The 20,618-nt window shown below is 47.1% G+C and overlaps 2 protein-coding genes across 5 annotated transcripts in view; one reads left to right on the forward strand and one right to left on the reverse strand.

Annotated features, from left to right (window-relative positions):
- Window positions 1–20,618, forward strand: part of LOC140904213 (uncharacterized) — an 83,746-nt gene that overhangs the window by 23,419 nt on the left and 39,709 nt on the right. The window lies entirely within an intron of this gene.
- LOC140904200 (uncharacterized) overlaps window positions 5,721–20,618 on the reverse strand; it is a 35,995-nt gene continuing 21,097 nt past the window's right edge. Inside the window, exons 1-3 of one of the 4 annotated variants that reach the window (XR_012156454.2) lie at window positions 15,802–18,004; window positions 9,812–10,063; window positions 5,721–6,365 (exon numbers count right to left, since the gene is read on the reverse strand). Coding sequence is in view for 2 of the 4 variants with exons in the window: in XM_073326572.2 (XP_073182673.2) it covers window positions 15,605–17,658; window positions 18,019–18,135 (2,171 nt within the window). In the remaining 2 variants the exon portion in view is untranslated. The other 3 variants (XR_012156455.2, XM_073326573.2, XM_073326572.2) reach the window with 3 other exon arrangements.

Below are 20,618 nucleotides of genomic sequence, written 5' to 3' on the forward strand. Positions count from 1 at the left end.
CAAGTGTGGTGGGGCAGCTGCCCCACACAGGAAGGAGCAAGGATAAGGCAGCCTTGGAGAGACTGAGCAGAACCCAGGCAACCAGGAAAGGACTTATTGGAAGAGCCGATCAGGAGAAGGCTTGCTGGAGCAGCCCATATAATTCCCAGGATGCCCAAGAGGAGGCGCGTCAGGGGTGAGACACGCCCCATTACACCAAGACTTAGCCACAAGGAAGGCTCTCTCTGTCTTGAACAAGCACTTAGAAGGATTGTGCTGGCAGATCTTTTCTTTTTATGAAAAGAGATACAAAAAAGGAGCCAACAGAGACAGTAGGGTCAGCAAGGAAGAACTGGCAGGACAAGCCAGCCTCTCCTGGTTCGTAGGAAGGCTCTTCAGCCAGCTCTTCCCAAAGACCACTGTCTAGAGGCCTTTTAATAGCCACTGTAGATGTTCACCACAAAAGAGACAAAGAGTTCTCCACAAACTCTCAAAGAGTTCACCACAAAAGAGACAAAATAGAGTTCTCCACTGCCTGCAGGCCTCAAGCTACCAGTAATTCTGTGCACAGAGAGGCTCCTGCTGGTGGGAAAAGTTTTTGGTAGAGACTCTTCTGACACCAGCCATGGTCATATAGTGCTTAGCAGTCTGTGTTGTGGCTTCAACATCCACCGATGCAAATTCAGTTATGGGGACATTTTTCTTGTCTCCACATGTGTCTGATGCCTCCTTTCAACACTTGTCACCAAAAAGACCTGTTTCTTTTGCAAGCAATGTACAGCTAGGCAAAGGCAGTCTTCTCCATTTCCTGAAAAGATCAACCAAGCTGTGGCGAGAGGAGACACATTCAGCCAGGCGCCACTGGGTGCTGGATCCTGAATATCCTCTTTACTCAGCAGGTGTCTCTTAGGGGGCTTTCCCTTCACTCCCTCCCCTGGTTCCTCTCCCTTAGGCAGAAATCAAGGCACCAGAAATCCAAAGTGCCGGCAATGTGATGTTTATTGGGGTTAGTTTCAAGCAAGACTATCCATAGCTCCACATGCCATCAGAGTCTGTTTCCCAGTGTTCTGTTCACAGCTCTGACACCGCAGAGCCTTTATATGTGTCCCTTTCCCACTTCCTCTTAGCAGGCCCAAATATACCTGCAGTGCACGCTCCTGGTCATGAGTCTGGGGGCTCGGTACCACCTCTTTTGTACCCCATGGGAGGGGTAAGAAGTGAGGTTGTGTACTGGTCAACGCCAGGCTTTTCTTTGGCTTTTTTAGTGTGTCTTCTGCCTCCCCCATCCCACTCTTTGCCCCTCCCAACTGGTTGCTTGACCTTGGCTTGAGAGAGGAGCCAGGCAGCCTTCCAGTGTATATTACACTCCCACCATACCTAGTAACACTTTGGGTCTATCCCTTAACTTTTCCATTATACTAACAAACCTATCCGGCTGGGTAGAAGCAACCTACAGTGTCTTTGTTCTTTCTTCACACATATTAGCAAGGATATAAGAGTATCAAAAATGAAACACAAAATTCTATCTCAGGCTAACAAACAGGCCTATATACTCACAGGGCCTTGGCCAGATTAGCCACATTGCTGCTCTCTGGGAGTTTTGGTCTAACTTCTCCATTTTTCATCTATGACAATTAAAGGGAAGGTGAAAGGAGAGGAACTCTCCATTTCCTGCAAGACCTACAGAGATTGCACTAGCAGGGTCTCTGTGCGCAGACACACCCAGCAAATCACAAGCGCGTGTGTTGCAGCAATTGCAGTCCAAGCAACCGCCTTGCCAATGCCCGTCACAGCAGCCCCAGGCTCGTGGTTTGACTTTTTTCCAATGCTCCTCTGCAAAGGAGCCTTTCCCATAACAATCTATTAATTAGATAACCGATGGAGGTCTCCTGTGTTTTCTAGAAAGACATAGGAAAATGTGAGTGGAGGTGGTCATAGAGTGATAGACCACAAAAGTCATTTAGTCGAACCTCCTCTTCTTGGCCTGATGTTGTTTAACATCTTCATTAATTACCTCGATGTAGGAATAGAGCATACAGATCAAATTTTCAGATGACTTTGCCTACTAGTTTTCTGAGTTGGTTGAAATCCAACTGTCAGAAGTCCAGTGCTCTTGTTTTGCTGTTCTCATGTCCTCCTTTCCACAGGATCTTGAATTCTATCAGATCATGATCACTTCCCTCCCACGTTCCCAACCACCTTCACGTTCCCAACTCATTTACCCCTGTTGGTCAAAAACAGATCTAAAATGGATAACCCCCTGGTTGTTTCCTCAACTTTATGACTCAGAAAGTTGTCCTCTATGCATGCTAAGAATTTTCAGGCCATATTACTTTTTGTTGTAATAATCTTCCAACAGATATGTATTGCAGTATATTCCGATATTCTTGTCCCACATACTCATAAAAACTTTGCAGTATTTATCATAGAATATCAGGGTTGGAAGGGACCTCAGGAGGTCATCTAGTCCAAACCCCTGCTCAAAGCAGGACCAATCCCCAATTTTTGCCCCAGATCCCTAAATGGCCCCCTCAAGGATTGAACTCACAACCCTGGGTTTAGCAGGCCAATGCTCAAACCACTGAGCTATCCCTCCCCCATCTTTCCACACAAACAGTGAAAATATCCAAAAATAGGAGAGTATCCCCTGTAATTCAGTATACTTGTGCACAATGTGAGCAGGACATCCAAGGCCTATCACTTCCCTTTTTAAGCCCATCTTTACTTTGGTGTGCAAATGTTCTCTTCCATGTCTGTATCGACCCCCAAAGTTTATCTTTGTGTTATCTGCTTCCATACTTATTCAGAACATTTATTATCTCAGCTGCAATATGAGAGACTGGTTAGGAAGAGATGTAAATGAATAGAGCTTTGAAAAACAGCCGGCATTGTTAGAGATAGAAGGGTAGATCTTTGTTCAGGTCCTGTGATGTAAGCAAACAAGTTTTGTCTATTGCCATAGCTTTGATTCAAAGATCAAAAAAGGAATATTAACATTTAGGAAGACACTTGAGTGACATAGTATTATTGTTAACATGTCTCTTTGAAGGTTGTGATAATCTGTATCTGAACTGTTTAATGGATAAATTACCCTGTGCTAATTGCCAGGATGTCTGGAAGAAGGAAAGTTAAGCCTATTGTTTTCTCAGGCCAAAAGGCTGCAAGAAATGTATAAAAATCTTGGGACACAGTCCTTCTTCATCTCAGATCTGCTTTGGGTTTCAAGAAGGGGAAACCTTAAACCATAAGGATTGAGATCCCCAGTCACTGACTGGAGTCACCCTGAATATGGACATTGGACTGTAACCTCTGGACTATTTCTAAAAGGATTTTTGGCAACTACAAGCTCATCTCTGCTATGTAGCTGAACCTCAACAATTGAATTCAAGTCTGTCTGTATATTGATCTTTTAACCAACACTCTCTCTTTTCTTTTTTAATAAATTTTAGTTTAGTTAATAAGAATTGACTGTAAGGGTGTATTTGGGGTAAGATCTAAGTTATTATTTGACCTGGGTCTGGGGCTTGGTCCTTTGGGGTCAGGAGAACCTTTTCTTTGATATGATGAAATAAGATTTTCAAAATTTATCATCCTATGTTTGACATGTGTGTTTGGACGGAGGCCGGAGGATGAGTACTTTAAGGGACCTGCATTATTTGGACTTCTGAGTAACCAGGGAGGTGCTATAGAAGCTGTTTTGGGCTGGCTGGGTAAATCTAAGTGTTGGAATATCCACCAGCCTTTGGGGTTTGTCTGCCCCGTTTTGTTTGCAGTTCACCCTGATTGAGTGACCTCAGCTGGCTCCCATGGGCAGCACCGTCAGAGCATCCTAGGTTCCAAGACCAGAAGAGACAGTTATAATAATGTAGTCTGACCTCCTGTATAACACTGGCCATTGAACATTCCCAGAATAACTCTTCGAGCAGATCTTTTAGCAAAACATGCCATCTCAATTCAAGAATGGTCAGTGATAGAGAATCCACCACGACCCTTGGTAAGTTGTTCCAATGGCTAGTTACTCTCATGGTTAAAAAATTTACACCTTATCTCCAGTCTGAATTGGTCTCGCTTCAACTTCCAGCCATTGGATCATGTTAAACCTTTCTCTGCTAGATTGAGGAGCCCAGTATTAAATATTTGTTCCCCAATTAGGTATTTATAGATTGGGATCAAGTCACCCCTTAACCTTCTCTGTCTTAAGCTAAATAGATTGAGCTCCTTTAGTCTATCCCTACAAGTTGTGTTTTCTAATCCTTTTATCATTCAGCTAGATCATATCACAACAACTGCCCCTGCTCCAGGTGGGCAGCTATTCTCCACACTTCTAGTGAGGTCTCCTCTGACTAGAGAGGGGGGCGTGCGTGTTAGGAACATCAGACATTACTGCTGGCTACGCAGGGAGACGAGAGACCCCTGAATGAAGAAAACAAACTCTCCAGGCTATAGAACCTACGATCTGACTGGGCTGTGAGTGGGAATCTACAAATGCGTGTCTCACTGCTCTGCTGGGGTTTTGGACAGAAGCCAGAGCAGGATGATAGGCAAATAGCCTAGAGGCCCTGCAGTACCCCCTTTAGTCTACTAGAGTTTAGCATCCCATTAATCAGCCACAAGTGTAAAATACCTCATTTAAATGATCTCCTGGTAGAGCATTAAAAGATCTAATGCTGAATGCATCTGGTGTGTGTGTAAGCAAGCTCTGTAGCCAGTCCCTATCTTGTACAGAGGAATGTCATTACCTTCAACTCAGTGGCATTTCTTTGTCGGTGGATGGGGCAATCCCATGTGCTGATGCATGTTTTCTTGCATATGGTAGTCTACAATTTTCATTCACAAGCACAATGCACAAAACAGAGATCAAACCTCATGGAGCATAAATGAAGATACCTCTCACGTTCAGCAGAATATGCCATATTAGAGATGACTTTTGCAGCTCTCGTAGACAGACAACGTCAGCTGGGAGGGGAGTGTAACATTGACCAACCAGCTTTACACTCCCACACATTCTGGAACTTTCTCACTAGTGCCTGTCTGTGTAATTGAAACCATCCCACACCTGACTCCCTGCCAGCCCTGACCTATGCCTGACAAGTTCAGCTTGTGTTTGGATTCTCTCAAGCAGAGCAGTGAGATCCAGAGAGCACTTTTGACCTCTTGCAAGGATTTGCTTGAAAAGTGTGTGTGTGTGTGAGAGAGAGAGGATGTTTGTGACTAGTATGTTTGGCCACTAATATTACAGCATTAAAAACACAAGAGACGGGAAGTTTCATAGTCAGCAGCATTTCCACCTGTGCGGGGACACCCCAATGAATTTCTGATCTATCGCATTAAGCACTCAGCCAAAATTACCTAACATCCAGTTTCTTCATGACCCTTCAATTGAGTTTTCTATAGGAGGGAGATTCTAGGAATTGGTATTCTGGGCTGCAGGTTGGGCCTGGCTTCCCCCAGCCTTTGGATCCATGTAATCCATGATCCCAAGGGGAGCCATCTCCTAGAGCTTCCCCATGTCCCATGGAACTCAGAACAGTGAGAAACATGTAAGTTATTTATAAGACGAAAATTTATGTAAAACATGACAACATTTCTCCTTTTTTGTGGTGGAAGGAAGCCTCATAGTTCCTGTAAGGCCAAATATTGATATTTCTATGGATTTCTGCTTATACAGGGAAATTGTCAGTTGATATTGATATCAGCAATTCCTAGGTATCATTTATATAAAGATGTGCTCTTCAATAGTCTATCTAATTTATCATATTCAGATATTAAACTGATAAGAACAGATTTAATAATTTTATTAAGATAATGTTGAAATAAGGAATGGTACAGAGTTCAAGCATAGAAGTTTCTGGTTGTCAGGGGATAAGGTACAGATTATCAAGGGGTGCAAAATTCGATTTAGGAGCCGGTGGAGCAAGGATCACATAATAATCTGCAATCTCCCCGACTGGGGGAAAAGTTTAACCGGTCAGAGTACAGACATCGAGATATGGGGTAAGTTATCCACACAACGGCTATGTTCAGTATGCTGGGTATAGTGAGTGAATACAGGGGTGGGGATGGGTCTACCTTCATTTGGTGGGGTTTAATGTTCAGTGGGTTTGCGGTTCCAGTTCATACGGTCCGATGGGGAAGGCCTCTCAGTCTCTTTCCCACAGTGGGTGCACAATGTCGTACCGGCTCACTCCTCCTGGTACTGTCGGTGGCCGGTGATGTGCTCCATATAGATGTCCCTGGACCATCGGATGGTGTCCGAGACCATGAGGCGCCGCATGATCCGTGCGTAGCATCTACCGATCCCGCAGATCCGCAGCACACGCTCGTTGCAGGGGTCCCAAGCGCCCAGGGCTCCGACGATCAGGGCGTCCAGCTGCACCTCGTAGCCTCTAGGGTACAGATGTGGGGACCTGCATGAAAAACCTCCTAAGCTTATCTTTACCAGCTTAGGTCAAAACTTCCCCAAGGTACAAAATATTCCACCCGTCGTCCTTGGATTGGCCGCTACCACCAGCAAACAAATACTGGTTACTGGGGAAGAGCTGTTTGGACACATCTTTCCCCCCCAAAATACTTCCCAAAACCTTGCACCCCACTTCCTGGACAAGGTTTGGTAAAAAGCCTCACCAATTTGCCTAGGTGACTACAGACCCAGACCCTTGGATCTTAAGAACAATGAACAATCCTACCAACACTTGCAGTCCCCCTTTCCTGGGAAATGTTGGATAAAAAGCCTCACCAATTTGCATAGGTGACCACAGACCCAAACCCTTGGATCTGAGAACAATGAAAAAGCATTCAGTTTTCTTACAAGAAGACTTTTAATAGAAATAGAAGTAAATAAAAATCATCTCTGTAAAATCAGGATGGTAGATACCTTACAGGGTAATTAGATTCAAAGCATAGAGAACCCCTCTAGGCAAAACCTTAAGTTACAAAAAAGATACACAGACAGGAATAGTTATTCTATTCAGCACAATTCTCTTCTCAGTCATTTAAAGAAATCATAATCTAACACATACCTAGCTAGATTACTTACTAAAAGTTCTAAGACTCCATTCCTGGTCTATCCCCAGAAGAAACCAGCATATAGACAGACCTCCTTGTTTCTCTCCCTCCTCCCAGCTTTTGAAAGTATCTTGTCTCCTCATTGGTCATTTTGGTCAGGTGCCAGTGAGGTTACCTTTAGCTTCTTAACCCTTTACAGGTGAGAGGATTTTTTTTTCTGGCCAGGAGGGATTTTAAAGGGGTTTACCCTTCCCTTTATATTTATGACACCCTTCAATTGAGTTCTCTATAGGAGGGAGCTTCTTGGAATTGGTATTCTGGACTGCAGGTTGGGCCTGGCTTCCCCCAGCCTTTGGATCCATGTAATCCATAATCCCAAGGGGAGCCATTTCCTAGAGCTTCCCCATGTCCCATGAAACTCAGAACAGTGAGAAACATATAAATTATCTATAAGACGAAAATTTATGTAAAACATGACAACATTTCTCCTTTTTCTGTGGTGGAGGGAAGCCTCATAGTTCCTGTAAGGCCAAATATTGATATTTCTATGGATTTCTGCTTATACAGGGAAATTGTCAGTTGATATTGATATCAGCAATTCCTAGGTATCATTTATATAAAGATGTGCTCTTTAATAGTCTATCAAATTTATCATATTCAGCAACATAGTATCTGCTCAAATTTTATCAATGTGTATGGAGAGTGGATATCAATTACTCTCTGAATTCACGCATGGGCATGGCCCTCCCCTTCCCCTGCCCTTGGTTGCTCTGTGGCATTGAAGTGTTCCCTTAGAGCTGTCAGCAAGAGCTGCCTCTGCTCTAGGGCCCAGAGGAGGAAAGGTGTGCTACGCTCCAGCCTGGGACTGCCTCCCTCCTGCCTTTCCCTGACTATTAAGCCTGGCCCTGGGACTGCTTCCCTTAAGTGCCATGTGGGCAAGAGGAAGCGTGTGGCAGCTGCAGGTACAAGGACCAAACTTGTGGGCATCAGGTGAAGCAGCAAGAAACACAATCATCAGGTCAACCAGCAGGAATCTCTTGCCAGACTGTTAAATTCTAGGGCCCCAACCTATTGCAGCCAGCCTGTTGAACTAGCCGGACCAAAGCCCTAGCTCCAGTGGGCATCAGTGACCCAGCAGGGAGGACAAAAAACTCATTTTAGAGCAAGGAAGTCAAACACATTGAGCGCCAAGGCTTTGCAGCAAACCAACACAGCACCAGGAGGTCCCACTGGCATTTGAACTCAGATGGTTGGATTCAGAATCCAGAGGGCTGACCATTACACCATGGGACCCGCAGCTATGGTCTTTTCAGGACTTCTGTGTGACCCTCAGCTGGTCGGTTTGCACTCGGCATGCATTGCTTCCGTCCAGCTGCTTCCTCTCTTGTGACTCTCTCTCCTCCTCCGTCTCTGCTGCTCTCCTCCCCTAGACATTGAACCCAGCCCTTGTTGCTGCCAACACCAACTGGCAGAAGGGCCGATAAATCCCCTGCCTGAGGGGAGGCCAATGCATGTGTTGGGCCATAAGCACCACAAGATTTAACCCTGTCTGCTTCCTTCCCCAGGTCTCTTACTTAGATGATATGGAAGTACACCTGTGGCTGGCGATATGAATTTGTGGGCACAGCATTGTGCAGTGGGCTTCCAAGACAGCCTGTAATTCAGCTAGGGGTTTGCAGCTGGGCCTTGGCCTGGAGGCAATTTTCTCTCCGCACAACAGATGGGTGATGCACTGGGACCAGCTCCTGGTTCCTTTTAGGGAACTGGTTCCCCATGAGGACACACCAGAGATCACTACAATCTAAGTAGGGGACAACCACCTGGAAATATTCTCCAGGCCCCAGCTGATTTGGAAAGTTAAACAAGATATTGCACAACATAGAACTATGGGGCCAGGTCCCATAGAAAACAAAGGGGAGCAGGGAAAGAGAGAGAAGAGAAGGTGAGATGGGGTAGAAAAAAGTCTCTAGAGAGGGAGCAGCTGGAGGGAACCAAGGAGTGCAGTGGACAACAGGGCGGCGGGTTTGTAGAAATTTTGGTGGTGCCTAGAATGCCCACAGCCTGCCCCCCTAAAAAACTCCACCCCCACCTGCCTAAGGCTCTGGGAGGAACTTTGGGTGGGGGGAGGAGGTCTAGGGTGCAGGCCCTAGGCTGGGGCAGGGGATTGGGGTTTAGGCACTGAGAGGGAGTTTGGGTGCAGAAGGGGTGAGAGGCTGGGCTCTGGGAGTTTGGGTGGGGGAAGGGGTCTGGAGTGCAGGCCCTGGGACAGAGTTTGGGTGCTCAGTGCAGGCTCTGGGCTCGGACAGGGGGTGGGGGTGCAGGACGGGATGAGGGGTGCAGATTCAAGGAGGGAGTTTGGGCGTAGGCTCTGGGAAGGAGTTTTGGGGCTGGGTGTGTGAAGGGGTGGGGGCAGTGGTGAGCTGGAGCCTGGGGAAGGGGGTGGGAGTGCAGGAGGGGGTGAGAGGTGCAGGCTCTGGGAGGGAGTTTCTGGACAGGAGGGGGTGTGGGTCCAGTCTCTGGGACAGAAATTGGGTGCTGGGAGCAGACTCCAGGCCGGAGCAGGGGGTGGGAGTGAGGACTACAGGCTCTGGGAGGGAGTTTGGGTGGAGGCTCTGGGAGGGAGTTTTGGTGCTGGGTGTGTGGGAAGGGGTGGGGGCAGTGGTGAGCTGGAGCCTGTTCGCACCAGTTCACGCGAACCGGTTGTTAAATTTTGAAGCCGGTTTAGAACCGGTTGTTAAATGGGTGGGCAAGCTCCGGCCCGCGGGCCACCCTGTCTGTCCCGCCTGAGCTCTTGGCTGGGGAGGCCCCCCTGTGAATTTTTACTCACCCGGCAGCACTCCAAGCCTTTGGCGGCACTTTGGCAGCAGGTCCTTCACTCGCTCTGAGCCTTTGGCGGCAGGTCCTTCACTTGCTCCAGGCCTTCGGCTGCACTTCTGTGGCGGGTCCTTCAGTGCCGCAGAAGACCCGGAGCGACCGAAGGAACCGGTTCTTCAGCTTCTGGCAGCTCATCACTGGGTGGGGGTGCAGGCTCTGGGAGGGAGTTTGGATGCTGGGTGCAGGCTTCGGGCTGGGAGAGAGGCTGGGGGTGCAGGAGGGGTGAGGAGCATGCATTCAGCTATTTCATAGGCAGAGTTTTAAGGTTATTCAGATTTGGGGAACTATTCTTAGCATCTTCCCGTGGTAGATTTCAGAGGTGTTGACACACTCACACCCACTGAGCCACACTGTTACACCCCAATCTAATAGAAGGGCTGGGAGTCTCCAAGTTCATAAAAAGAAACAGACAAAAAATAGAAAAAGGAACAAAACATTTCTAAGATTATAAGGGTTGGATCTCTCCATCTCTGTCTCTGGAGTCACCTGGAGTAGGAACTGTAGCTGCGGTTTAGGAACCAGGTAATGGCATAGACAGTCCAGCACTTCAGGCTAGCAAGCTTTTCAGGTACAGGGAGACTAGCGAAGGCTGCATAGCCTGTCAACATTGTGCTTCATTCTCCAGAGGGGATCAGCCCTGGGATCCTGGCAGCCAGCCTCTCTGAGGCTATGTCTACATGGGCAGAGTTACAGTGCCGCTCAGAGAGCACTGAAGGGAAACCGCTATTCTGTGTTCACGCTGCTTGCGCAATCGCATATTGAAACTTGCAGCGGTATTCAGAGTGGTGCATTCAGTATCTGCCTGCCCCTTAATGCTGTGGCTTATGAAGCCATATACGGGGCACCTTGACAGCAGCATGGAGTGGTTCAACAACAGGCTGAGCAAGTGCAGAATGACAGTTGAGTGCTTTTGGCCATTTAAAGGCCCGCTGGCGCTGCCTATATGGCAGGCTGGATCTGACCAATGACAATATTCCTATGCTTATAGTCGCATGTTGTACGCTCCATAATATTTGTGAAGGGAAGGGTGAAAGCTTCACTCAGGGCTGGACCACTGAAGCTCAGCACCAGGAAGCTGAATTTGAACAGCCAGAGACCAACACTATTAGAGGGGTGCAGCATGGGGACATAAGGATCAGGAATGCCTTGAGGCAGCAATTTGAAGCTGACAGCCACTAATATTCATTGCCATGAACGGCAGTGCAGTGCTTGTAATGCTAGGAGGTGATCGTGATTGGTGTAGACGATGCACTATGAAGGTTTAAGAAAATTGCCTCTTGCTTTGCAGGGCTCTGTTTGCTTTCAATTAATGGAATAAAGATGGCTTTCAAAACAAAACTATTCTTTTATTAAAAAACAACCACTGGAGGAGAGAGACAAACAAACAAACACACACATCATCACTGTGGGGGATGAGGGAAGGGAGCGTCCCATGAGGAGGTGAGGTCCAGGGACGGTTAAAAATTTTGTGCTTGTCCAGGTATCATATGCAACGTTATCCTCTGGATTACAGTGCAGCGGGTACCGTACTTCAGCAGGAATGAACTGCAGGGGGACGGATGTTGAGTGCACTAGGTACTGGACATCCGCAGGGTTGGACTGCGATGGGGTAGGAGTGGAGCGCAGAGGGTACAGACTGGAGCCAAGAGGTTGATAAGACTGTGTTAGCCGTGTCTGGGGGCGCGTGGGAAAGAGGTTTGCGACGGCGTCTGCAGGGGCAGGCACACAACGCGCTGCTTAGTTTGTGGAGCTAGTACTGCCTGAAATGTAACTCCTGCTTTCTGCAACCCTCCTGCCCCCAACAACTCGCTTCAGTGATTCCCCAAATCAAAGCCCCTAGATGGCTGAGACTGGCTAGCCTCCTCCAGGGCAGAGAAGAACTCCTGGCTGCATACATATCTGACCTGCGAGTCATCCTCTGCCTCTGGGTCCCCCTCCACCACCACATCCTCATCCAAGATTTTTTCCTCCTGGCTAGGTCCACTCTCGACTGGCATGCGAGCCACCGAAGTATCCACAGTGGCCTTTGCAGTGGAGGTGGGGGCCCCACGGAGTATCGCATCCAGCTCTTGTAGAATCTGGAGCTCATGGGTGCAGCACTGGAGCAGGAGTTTGCCTCCCACACCTTGTGGTAGGTGTTCTGCAGTGCCTTCACTTTGACCCTGCACTGCCGTGCGTGCCAGTCATGGCCCCTTTCTCTCATGCATTGTGAAATCTGTCCATAGGTATCGTAAGTCCTGCGGCTGGAGCACAGCTGGAACTGGATAGCCTCTTCTCCCCAAATGCTGATGAAGTGCAGCAGCTTGGCATTGCTCCAAGCCGGGGATCGCCTGGTGCATGGAGCAGGCACGGTCACCTGGAAAGATGCACTGAGACCACTACATGCATCACCGAGCAAACAGGGAAGGGACTTTTAAAATTCCCAAGGAATTTAAGAGGTTGTGTTCACAGTTGATCACCAGAGGGCAGTGCAGTAGAGTTCAAACCAATGACTGGAGAGGTGAGAACAGGGATTGTGGGACGTATCGAAGGACGTCCAATCGCAGGCCAATCGCAGCGCTGCAATCGACCAAGGTGTCTACATTGGCAGCACGGCACTGTAGCTGTGGTGCAGAAAGCTGTACGTCTCTTGTTGGGATGGGGTTTTTTTTTACAGAGCTGCAACTGCAGAGTTTCTGCAGATGAAGTGGCTTGGCCGTGTGTACACCTTTGAAGTTATGGGAAGAAAGCTGCTTTACCATGCAGAAACTTGCCAGGGTAGACAAGGCTGTAGACGGCTTAATAAGAATGCAAGATTGGTCATACTGGGTCAGACCAATGGTCCATCTAGCCCAGTGTGCTACCTGAGAGTGACCAGTGCCAGATGTGTCAGAGGGAATAAACAGAACAGGCTTGTTAATCTGCAAGTGAGAGTCTTTCACCCTTATCTTTAACTTCATTGTTGGTCAATTCCTACTGATGCTATCTTACCACCCCTCCCCTGAAGTTACTGGGCAAATCAGGTGTGAACCACTCCTTTGATACAGACGTGTCCCAATCCAGCTGAATTGAGGCAGACTTTGGGCCAATGCCAGTTTGGAAAAGGCCTGCTTCACCCAGAAGGTTTCTCAAAGTATCTGTTGCTGTGAACCGCATGTAGTGTGGATGTGTAAACCCCAAAGATAGCAAACATAAAAGAAACACAAGGCCAGTTCTGAGGAGGTTTCCAGGGCCAGGTCTGAGGGTTAAACAGCTGTGCTCAAAAAGGAAAAGAAACCTCACCACCTATAAAAATAACTCGTTGCAAAAACAAAATCAAAATTAAATTGAAAAACCAACCCAAACAAAATAACCAACCCAGAAAAGCTCCCATCACACATCCATCACCATTGTAGATTTTGACATCTCCTGCCTAATGTGATATCTTTACTTTGCAAACAAGAGATCTGTGGAACTCTGTGGCTGTTACCCTCTAACTGGGTAAAAGGTTACACATCTTCTCTCAAGTAATTTTCCTCTTATGGGAAGATTTATTTTAAAATTTATCAAAATAAATTCCATTTTAAGTAGCAATAATTACAGTCTATACTGGGTCTCTATTCTCATACATGCTGTTTGTATCACATATTCCCCCACTCTAATTCCTTTGGAGTGAGGTTTTAATTTCAGGATTAGCCACTATTTCCATATAGGAGGAGGGGGAAGGGAGAGAACTAGAAGAAAACCTGAATTATGTTGTAACACTGAAAGTTATCGCATAATCAGCTTCTTACGTTACACTAATTAACTTCATGTTTAAATTTCATTGTCACTGGTAACAATTTATTCAAAGATTACAAACTATAAACCTATAGCGCAGTTTTCTCTTAATTCCCATTTCCACCCAGTGAGCTTTGTGTGAAGTCACATTCTACAATAACCTAGGACGCCTTCCACTTCTGTGAGTTCATTTCTCCCTGGGTCTTCTCCCAGAAGTAGGGGTGGAAGGGGGTCTCACACTACGTGGGAAGGCTGCATCATGAGAAAAAACCACCTGTGCTACATTTTCACACTTTCTAATCTTTCAGAGTAGGACGACGTGGAGAAATAATATAAATGCATAAGACTTAATAACAAAACTAAGAGACCAAACCACAGACTCTTGACTCAGCACTCATGTATCCTGCAGTCTGAACTTGAAATCTGATACATTCTCTCATTAGCTACCATCATTTCCCCAGCATGGAAGCACTTCTTGTCTAACAGTGCAGCGAGTTTGGGACCCATAGGCATGGGATGGCTCTGAAGGAATCAGCTGTTTCTCTCTGTGCTTCATGAAACTTTGGATCCAAATGGTAAAAGACAGTTCCCAATGTAATCATGGCATCTTTTAGGAGTGTGATCAATGCCACTTAACTAGGGAGCAGCATTCTAAAAATAGTTTACCTGGGCCACAGGTCACCATAGCTTCCATCTCTGGGGTGAAAATCAATCACTCGTACCTGCAATTTCTGCCTGAGTTCTTGTCAAATCTTTGACCTTACTTGGAGTAATTTTACACTTCTCTGGTGTAGAATTCTTCACCAACCACACAACATATCAATAGCGATACTGAAGTAAAACTCCCCCAAATATGCCCTTTTATTTCTTTAATCTGGTGGCACAGATTTAAATTAGCGACTAAATTCAGGTGCAGCTTAGAATCCCTGTAAAACACCAAATGTCAGGTAGCTATTAAAAATAGGTATCTTTCTGCAGCTATATCACATTCATCATGGATTTCATTTCCTACACATTTGCAGCATCTCCCAGGGGTGAGCTGAACAGAAAGGTCACTTCCATTTTTCCTATCCCTACCTAGATAGGGATTGCATTTCCCAAATAATAGGCAACATGCACATGATTCGGAAGGAGATACCTTCAAGAGCGATCTGCTGCAGGGCCTGGGCCACAACTGCTTTGGGAGGCAAATGCATGGGTATTTTGCTTAGTTACAAGTCATTTACTAGGGAATACTCTTCCCAGCCCTTTAGAAATAAAATTAACCTAAGCAAATGAACAACAGGGGGATTGGGATGGAGATGGGGAATAAGGGAATCCCTCTGATTTACCCTATCTTCTTCTGTTGTTACAAAGGGTGAAATGATATTTTTTTTGTTACAGTTCAATATATTTAAAGTGAGGAAAATGGTAGTAAAAATATCTGCTCTCCAGCACAACCTGCAGCAACAACAGAGCAACTGGGAATGCAACAATTTGTTCCCAAATGGGGAACTTGATGACTAACAATTGCTTTGAAATGGGGGAACGGTATAACTGTGATGCTCAGGGTTTGTTTAGACTAGGAAAAGTGATGGAGTTAAGGTCAGGTCACGGGGAAAGCTAATGCCAACCACTGCACCTCGGCTGCATCTGCACAACAACTGTAATTGTCTTTTTACACCAAGATCACTAATGTGAGCAACCAACATCATGTACAGACCTAGTGGATGTAAGGCACAGGTAGTTTTTGCCTCATTGTAGCTTGTTGGGAATCAAACCTCTCTCTCTCCCACCTGGAGCTGATGAACATTCCTGGCTAGAGGGACACACTCTCCTATAACTCAAAAGGAAAGGAGTAGATAGAAAAGATCACAGGACTGACGTCAAAGAAAGATGAGCTGCAAAAGGCAGGAGCAGGCAACTCATCTAGGGGAGCTGAGAGAGCATGGTGAAAATGGTGCAAAGATCACTATGTGGGAACTAGCAAATATGATTTTAAAAAAAAACAACACACCTTTGGCCAGCCCTAGTCAAGGCATTTATTACAGTTCTCTCTCATGTGAATTTTCTGATGTCTAATAAGGCTTGAGCTATGATTGAAGCTTTTCCCACACTCAGAACATGTGTAGGGACTCTGTCCTGTGTGGATTCGCTGATGTGAGATGAGGGTTGAACTATCAATGAACCGTTTCCCACACTCAGAGCATCCATAAGGTTTCTCACCTGTGTGGATTCTCCTATGTGTGATGAGGTGTGAGCTCTGATTGAAGCTTTTGCCACACTCAGAACATGTGTAGGGCGTGTCTCCTGTGTGGATTCGCTGATGTGTGATAAGGTTTGAGTTCCGATTGAAGCTTTTCCCACATTCAGAGCACGTGTAGGGCGTCTCTCCTGTGTGGATTCTCTGATGGGAGATGAGGGTTGAACTATCAATGAACCGTTTCCCACACTCAGAGCATCCATAAGGTCTCTCACCTGTGTGGATTCTCTGATGTGCGATAAGGTTTGAGCTACAACGGAAGCTTTTCCCACACTCAGAGCACGTGTAGGACTTCTCTCCTGTGTGGATTCGCTGATGTGAGAGGAGGGCTGAAATATCGCTGAAGCGTTTCTCACACTCAGAGCATCCATAAGGTTTCTCACCTGTGTGGATTCTCCGATGTGTAATAAGGTGAGAGCTCTGATTGAAGCTTTTCCCACATTCAGAACACGTGTAGGGCATCTCTCCCGTGTGAATTCTCTGATGTGTGATAAGGTTTGAGTTCCGATTGAAGCTTTTCCCACACTCAGAGCAGGTGTAGGGCGTCTCTCCTGTGTGGATTCGCTGATGTGTGATAAGGTTTGAGCTCTGATTGAAGCTTTTCCCACACTCGGAGCATGTGTAGGGCATCTCTCCTGTGTGGATTCGCTGATGTGAGATGAGGGTTGAACTATCAGTGAACCGTTTCCCACACTCAGGGCATCCATAAGGTTTCTCACCTGTGTGGATTCTCCTATGTGTGATGAGGTGTGAGCGCTGATTGAAGCTTCTCCCACATTCAGAACACGTGTAGGGCGTCTCTCCCGTGTGGATTCTCTGATGTGTGATAAGGTTTGAGCTCTGATTGAAGCTTCTCCCGCACTCAAAGCACGTGTAGGGCGTCTCGCCTGTGTGGATTCTCTGATGTGTGATAAGGTGTGAGTTCTGACTGAAGCTTTTCCCACACTCAGAGCACGTGTAGGGCGTCTCTCCGGTGTGGATTCGCTGATGTGAGATGAGGGTTGAACTATCAATGAACCGTTTCCCACACTCAGAGCATCCATAAGGGCGCTCACCTGTGTGGATTCTCTGATGTACGATAAGGTGTGAGCGCTGATTGAAGCTTTTGCCACACTCACCACATGTGTAGGGCATCTCTCTTGTGTGGATTCGCTGATGTGTGCTAAGGTTTGAGCTCTGAACGAAGCTTTTCCCACACTCAGAGCACGTGTAGGGCGTCTCTCCGGTGTGGATTCGCTGATGTGAGATGAGGGTTGAAGTATCAATGAACCGTTTCCCACACTCAGAGCATCCATAAGGTCGCTCACCTGTGTGGATTCTCTGATGTGTGGTAAGGTTTGAGCTCTGACTGAAGCTTCTCCCACATTCAGCGCATGTGTAGGGAGTCTCTCCAGTGTGGATCCTACGATGTATGATAAGGTGGGAGCTCCGACTGAAGCCTTTCCCACACTCAGAGCACGTGTAGCATCTCTCTCCAGTGTGGGTTCTCTGATGTCTGATCAGGGCAGAGCTCCAATTGAAGCTTTCCCCACACTCATGGCATGTGTAGCGTGTCTCTTCCAAGGTGATTGTTTCACATGTAATAGGGTCTGAGTGGCTTCTCAAGTTTTCCTCTGGCCTCTGCTGAGTCTCACACGATTTTGCTTCTTCTGGGAGTGCAGAACTCCCAGAAACATTCCCTTTGGAGCTTCCTGATAACGTCCCATATGGTTCTACTTCCGCAGCACCTTCCTGTTGGTGTTTCTCCTCTTCATTCTCGGTCACCTTCCCATCACCTGATGGGAGACAGAGAGAATCCATGCATAGGTCACTCCCTGCACCTGAAAGAAAGGAAATAGAGAGAGGAATGGAAAAAGGGGTGAACAAACCAAAATATGTGCAGGAGAGATCAACCCTATCATGAGCTGATTTTCCCCAAGCCCTTCCCGAGAGGAGAGAGAAAGGGATCACTTTTGGTCTGCATCTCACCAGAACACTCTGGGGAAAGAGAGACTGGGGAGGGATCTGCTGCCAGTTCTCAGTCAGAATAGGTGGGAACAAATGAGTGACATCTGCCATAATGATTCCACATCTGCAGGGAACAGTGCTGAACTTGGAGAGCTCATAAGGTCTTTGTAGGGCAGCCCAAATGTTTTCTGTATTCATGGACAATTTTTGCATTGGTTTAACCAATTCCTCACCTGTGCAGGGAGTTCTCGGGAGCACTTTTTTCTCAGAGCCCTGGAGATCTGGGACCCACGGCTCTTCCCCTCGTTCCAGCTGTGAGATCACATCAGGTTTGCAAATTGGAAACCCTGCTAAAGAAAAAGAAAACAAGGGAGGTCAGTGGAATTTGTGGGATACTTGTCACAAGGAATATTCCATGGTTTTAAGCCCAGCTCATTTTTAAGCAGTAACATCCCAAGGCCAGCTTCCTTGGCTCAAAGTGGCAGGATAGTTATTATTACAATATTCATTACCTTAGCGCCTAAGGACCAACTAACAGTGGATCCCCATTGTACTAGGCAAATTACAAACAGAACAGTAGATAGCCCACGCCCTGAAGTATTTACAATCTAAATGGACAAAACAGACATAGAATGGGCGAAGGGGCAGAACCCAGTGTTAGAACATAGATATTCAGGCCTGCCTGTAAAGCCTATACTTTAAGAACTTAGGGGTAGTTTTATCACTTAGCTAGTTAAAGGGGTATAAAAACAAAGAAGGAAAATCACAGGGTATGTCTACACCATGAAAATAGGTCAATATTATAGAAGTAGATTTTTAGAAATCTATTTTATACAGTCGATTGCGTACGTCCACACTAAGTGCATTAAGTCAGCAAAGTGCGCCCTCACTACCGTGGCTAGCATCAACTTACAGAGCGGTGCACTGTGGGTAGCTATCCCACAGTTCCCGCAGTCTCCGCTGCCCATTGGAATTCTGGGTTAAGCTCCCAATGCCTGATAGGGCAAAAACATTGTAGCGGGTGGTTTTGGGTACATGTCATCAGTCACCCCTCCCTCTGTGAAAGCAATGGCAGACAAGTGTTTCACACCTTTTTTCCGTGCAGATGCCACACCACGGCAAGCATGTAGCCCGCTCAGCTCAGCGACACTGCTGCTGTTGTGTCCTGGGTGCTGCTGGCAGCAGACGGTGCAGTAGTATGGCTAACCGTCATCATACACCGCTTCTGCTGCAACTCTGCACTGCTGCTATTGTCTCAATAGCGAATTTCTCCATGTTGTCTGTCATGGAATCCTAGGTACGCGTGTTCTTCCTTGGGAAATGTGCACGTTGCTAACCGTCGTCCTCCACCACTTCTGCTGCAACTCGGCTCTCCTGAATCCACCTAGCAGGTCCACTTGTCGTTATCTATAAATATCTATTCTCGTGGCATACGTAGTCAGCCACCGCTTCCGCTGCAACTCTGCTCTCCTGCAGACGCCATACCATGGAAAGCATGGAACCCGCTGAGATTACCACACCAGTTATGAGCATTGTAAACACCTCACGCATTATCCTGCAGTAGGTGCAGAACTAGAACCTGCAAAAGCAGGCGAGGAGACGGCAGTGCGGTGACGAGAGTGATGAGGACATGGACACAGACTTCTCTCAAAGCAAGGGCACCGGCAATTTGGACATCCTGGTGGCAATAGGGCAGGCTCATGGAATTGAGCGCTGATTCTGGGCCCAGGAAACAAGCACAGACTGCTGGGACCGCATAGTGTTGCAAGTCTGGGATGATTCCCAGTGGCTGCGAAACATTCACATGCGTAAGGGCACTTTCATGGAACTTTGTGATTTGCTGTCCCCTGCCCTGAAGCGCAAGAATACCAAGATGAGAGCAGCCTCACAGTTCACAAGTGAGTGGCAATAGCCCTGTGGAAGCTTGCAACGCCCGACAGCTACCAGTCAGTCGGGAATCAATTTGGAGTGGGCAAATTTACTGTGGGGGCTGCTGTGATTCAAGTAGCCAACTCAATCACTAAGCTGCTGCTATCAAGGGTAGTGACTCTGGGAAATGTGCAGGTCATAGTGGATGGCTCTGCTGCAATGGGATACCCTAACTGTGGTGGAGCGATAAACAGAACGCATCTCTCTATCTTGGGACCGAACCACCTTGGCAGCCAGTGCATAAACTGCATGGGGTACTTTTCAATGGTTCTGCAAGCACTGGTGGATCACAAGGGACAATTCACCAATGTCAGCATGGGATGGCCGGGAAAGGTACATGAAGCTGGCATCTTCAGGGACACTGGTCTGCTTGAACAGCTGCAAGAAGGGACTTACTTCCCAGACCAGAAAATAACTGTTGGGGATGTTATCCTTGGGGACCCAGGCTATCCCTTAATGCCATGGCTCATGAAGCCATACACAGGCACCCTGGACAGTAACAAGGAGCTGTTCAACTATAGGCTAAGCAAGTGCAGAATGGTGGTAGGATGTGCCTTTGGACGTTTAAAAGCGTGCTGGCAAAGTTTACGGACTCGGTTAGACCACAGCAAAAACAATATTCCCATTGTTATTGCTGCTTGCTGTGTGCTCCACAGTATCTGTGAGAGTAAGGGGGAGACGTTTATGGCGGGGTGGGAGGTTGAGGCAAATCGCTTGGTCGCTGATTATGCACAGACAGACAGCAGGGCACGCTATGTATCAGAGAAACTTTGAAAACCAGTTTCATAACTGGCCAGGCTACAGTGTGACACTTCTGTTTTTTTCTCCTTGATGAAAACCCGCCCCCTTGGTTCACTCTACTTCCCTGTAAGCCAACCACCCTCCCACATTTGATCACCGTTTG

The sequence above is a fragment of the Lepidochelys kempii genome, chromosome 28 (genome assembly GCF_965140285.1).
Source record: "Lepidochelys kempii isolate rLepKem1 chromosome 28, rLepKem1.hap1, whole genome shotgun sequence".
NCBI classification, from domain to species: Eukaryota; Metazoa; Chordata; order Testudines; family Cheloniidae; genus Lepidochelys; species Lepidochelys kempii.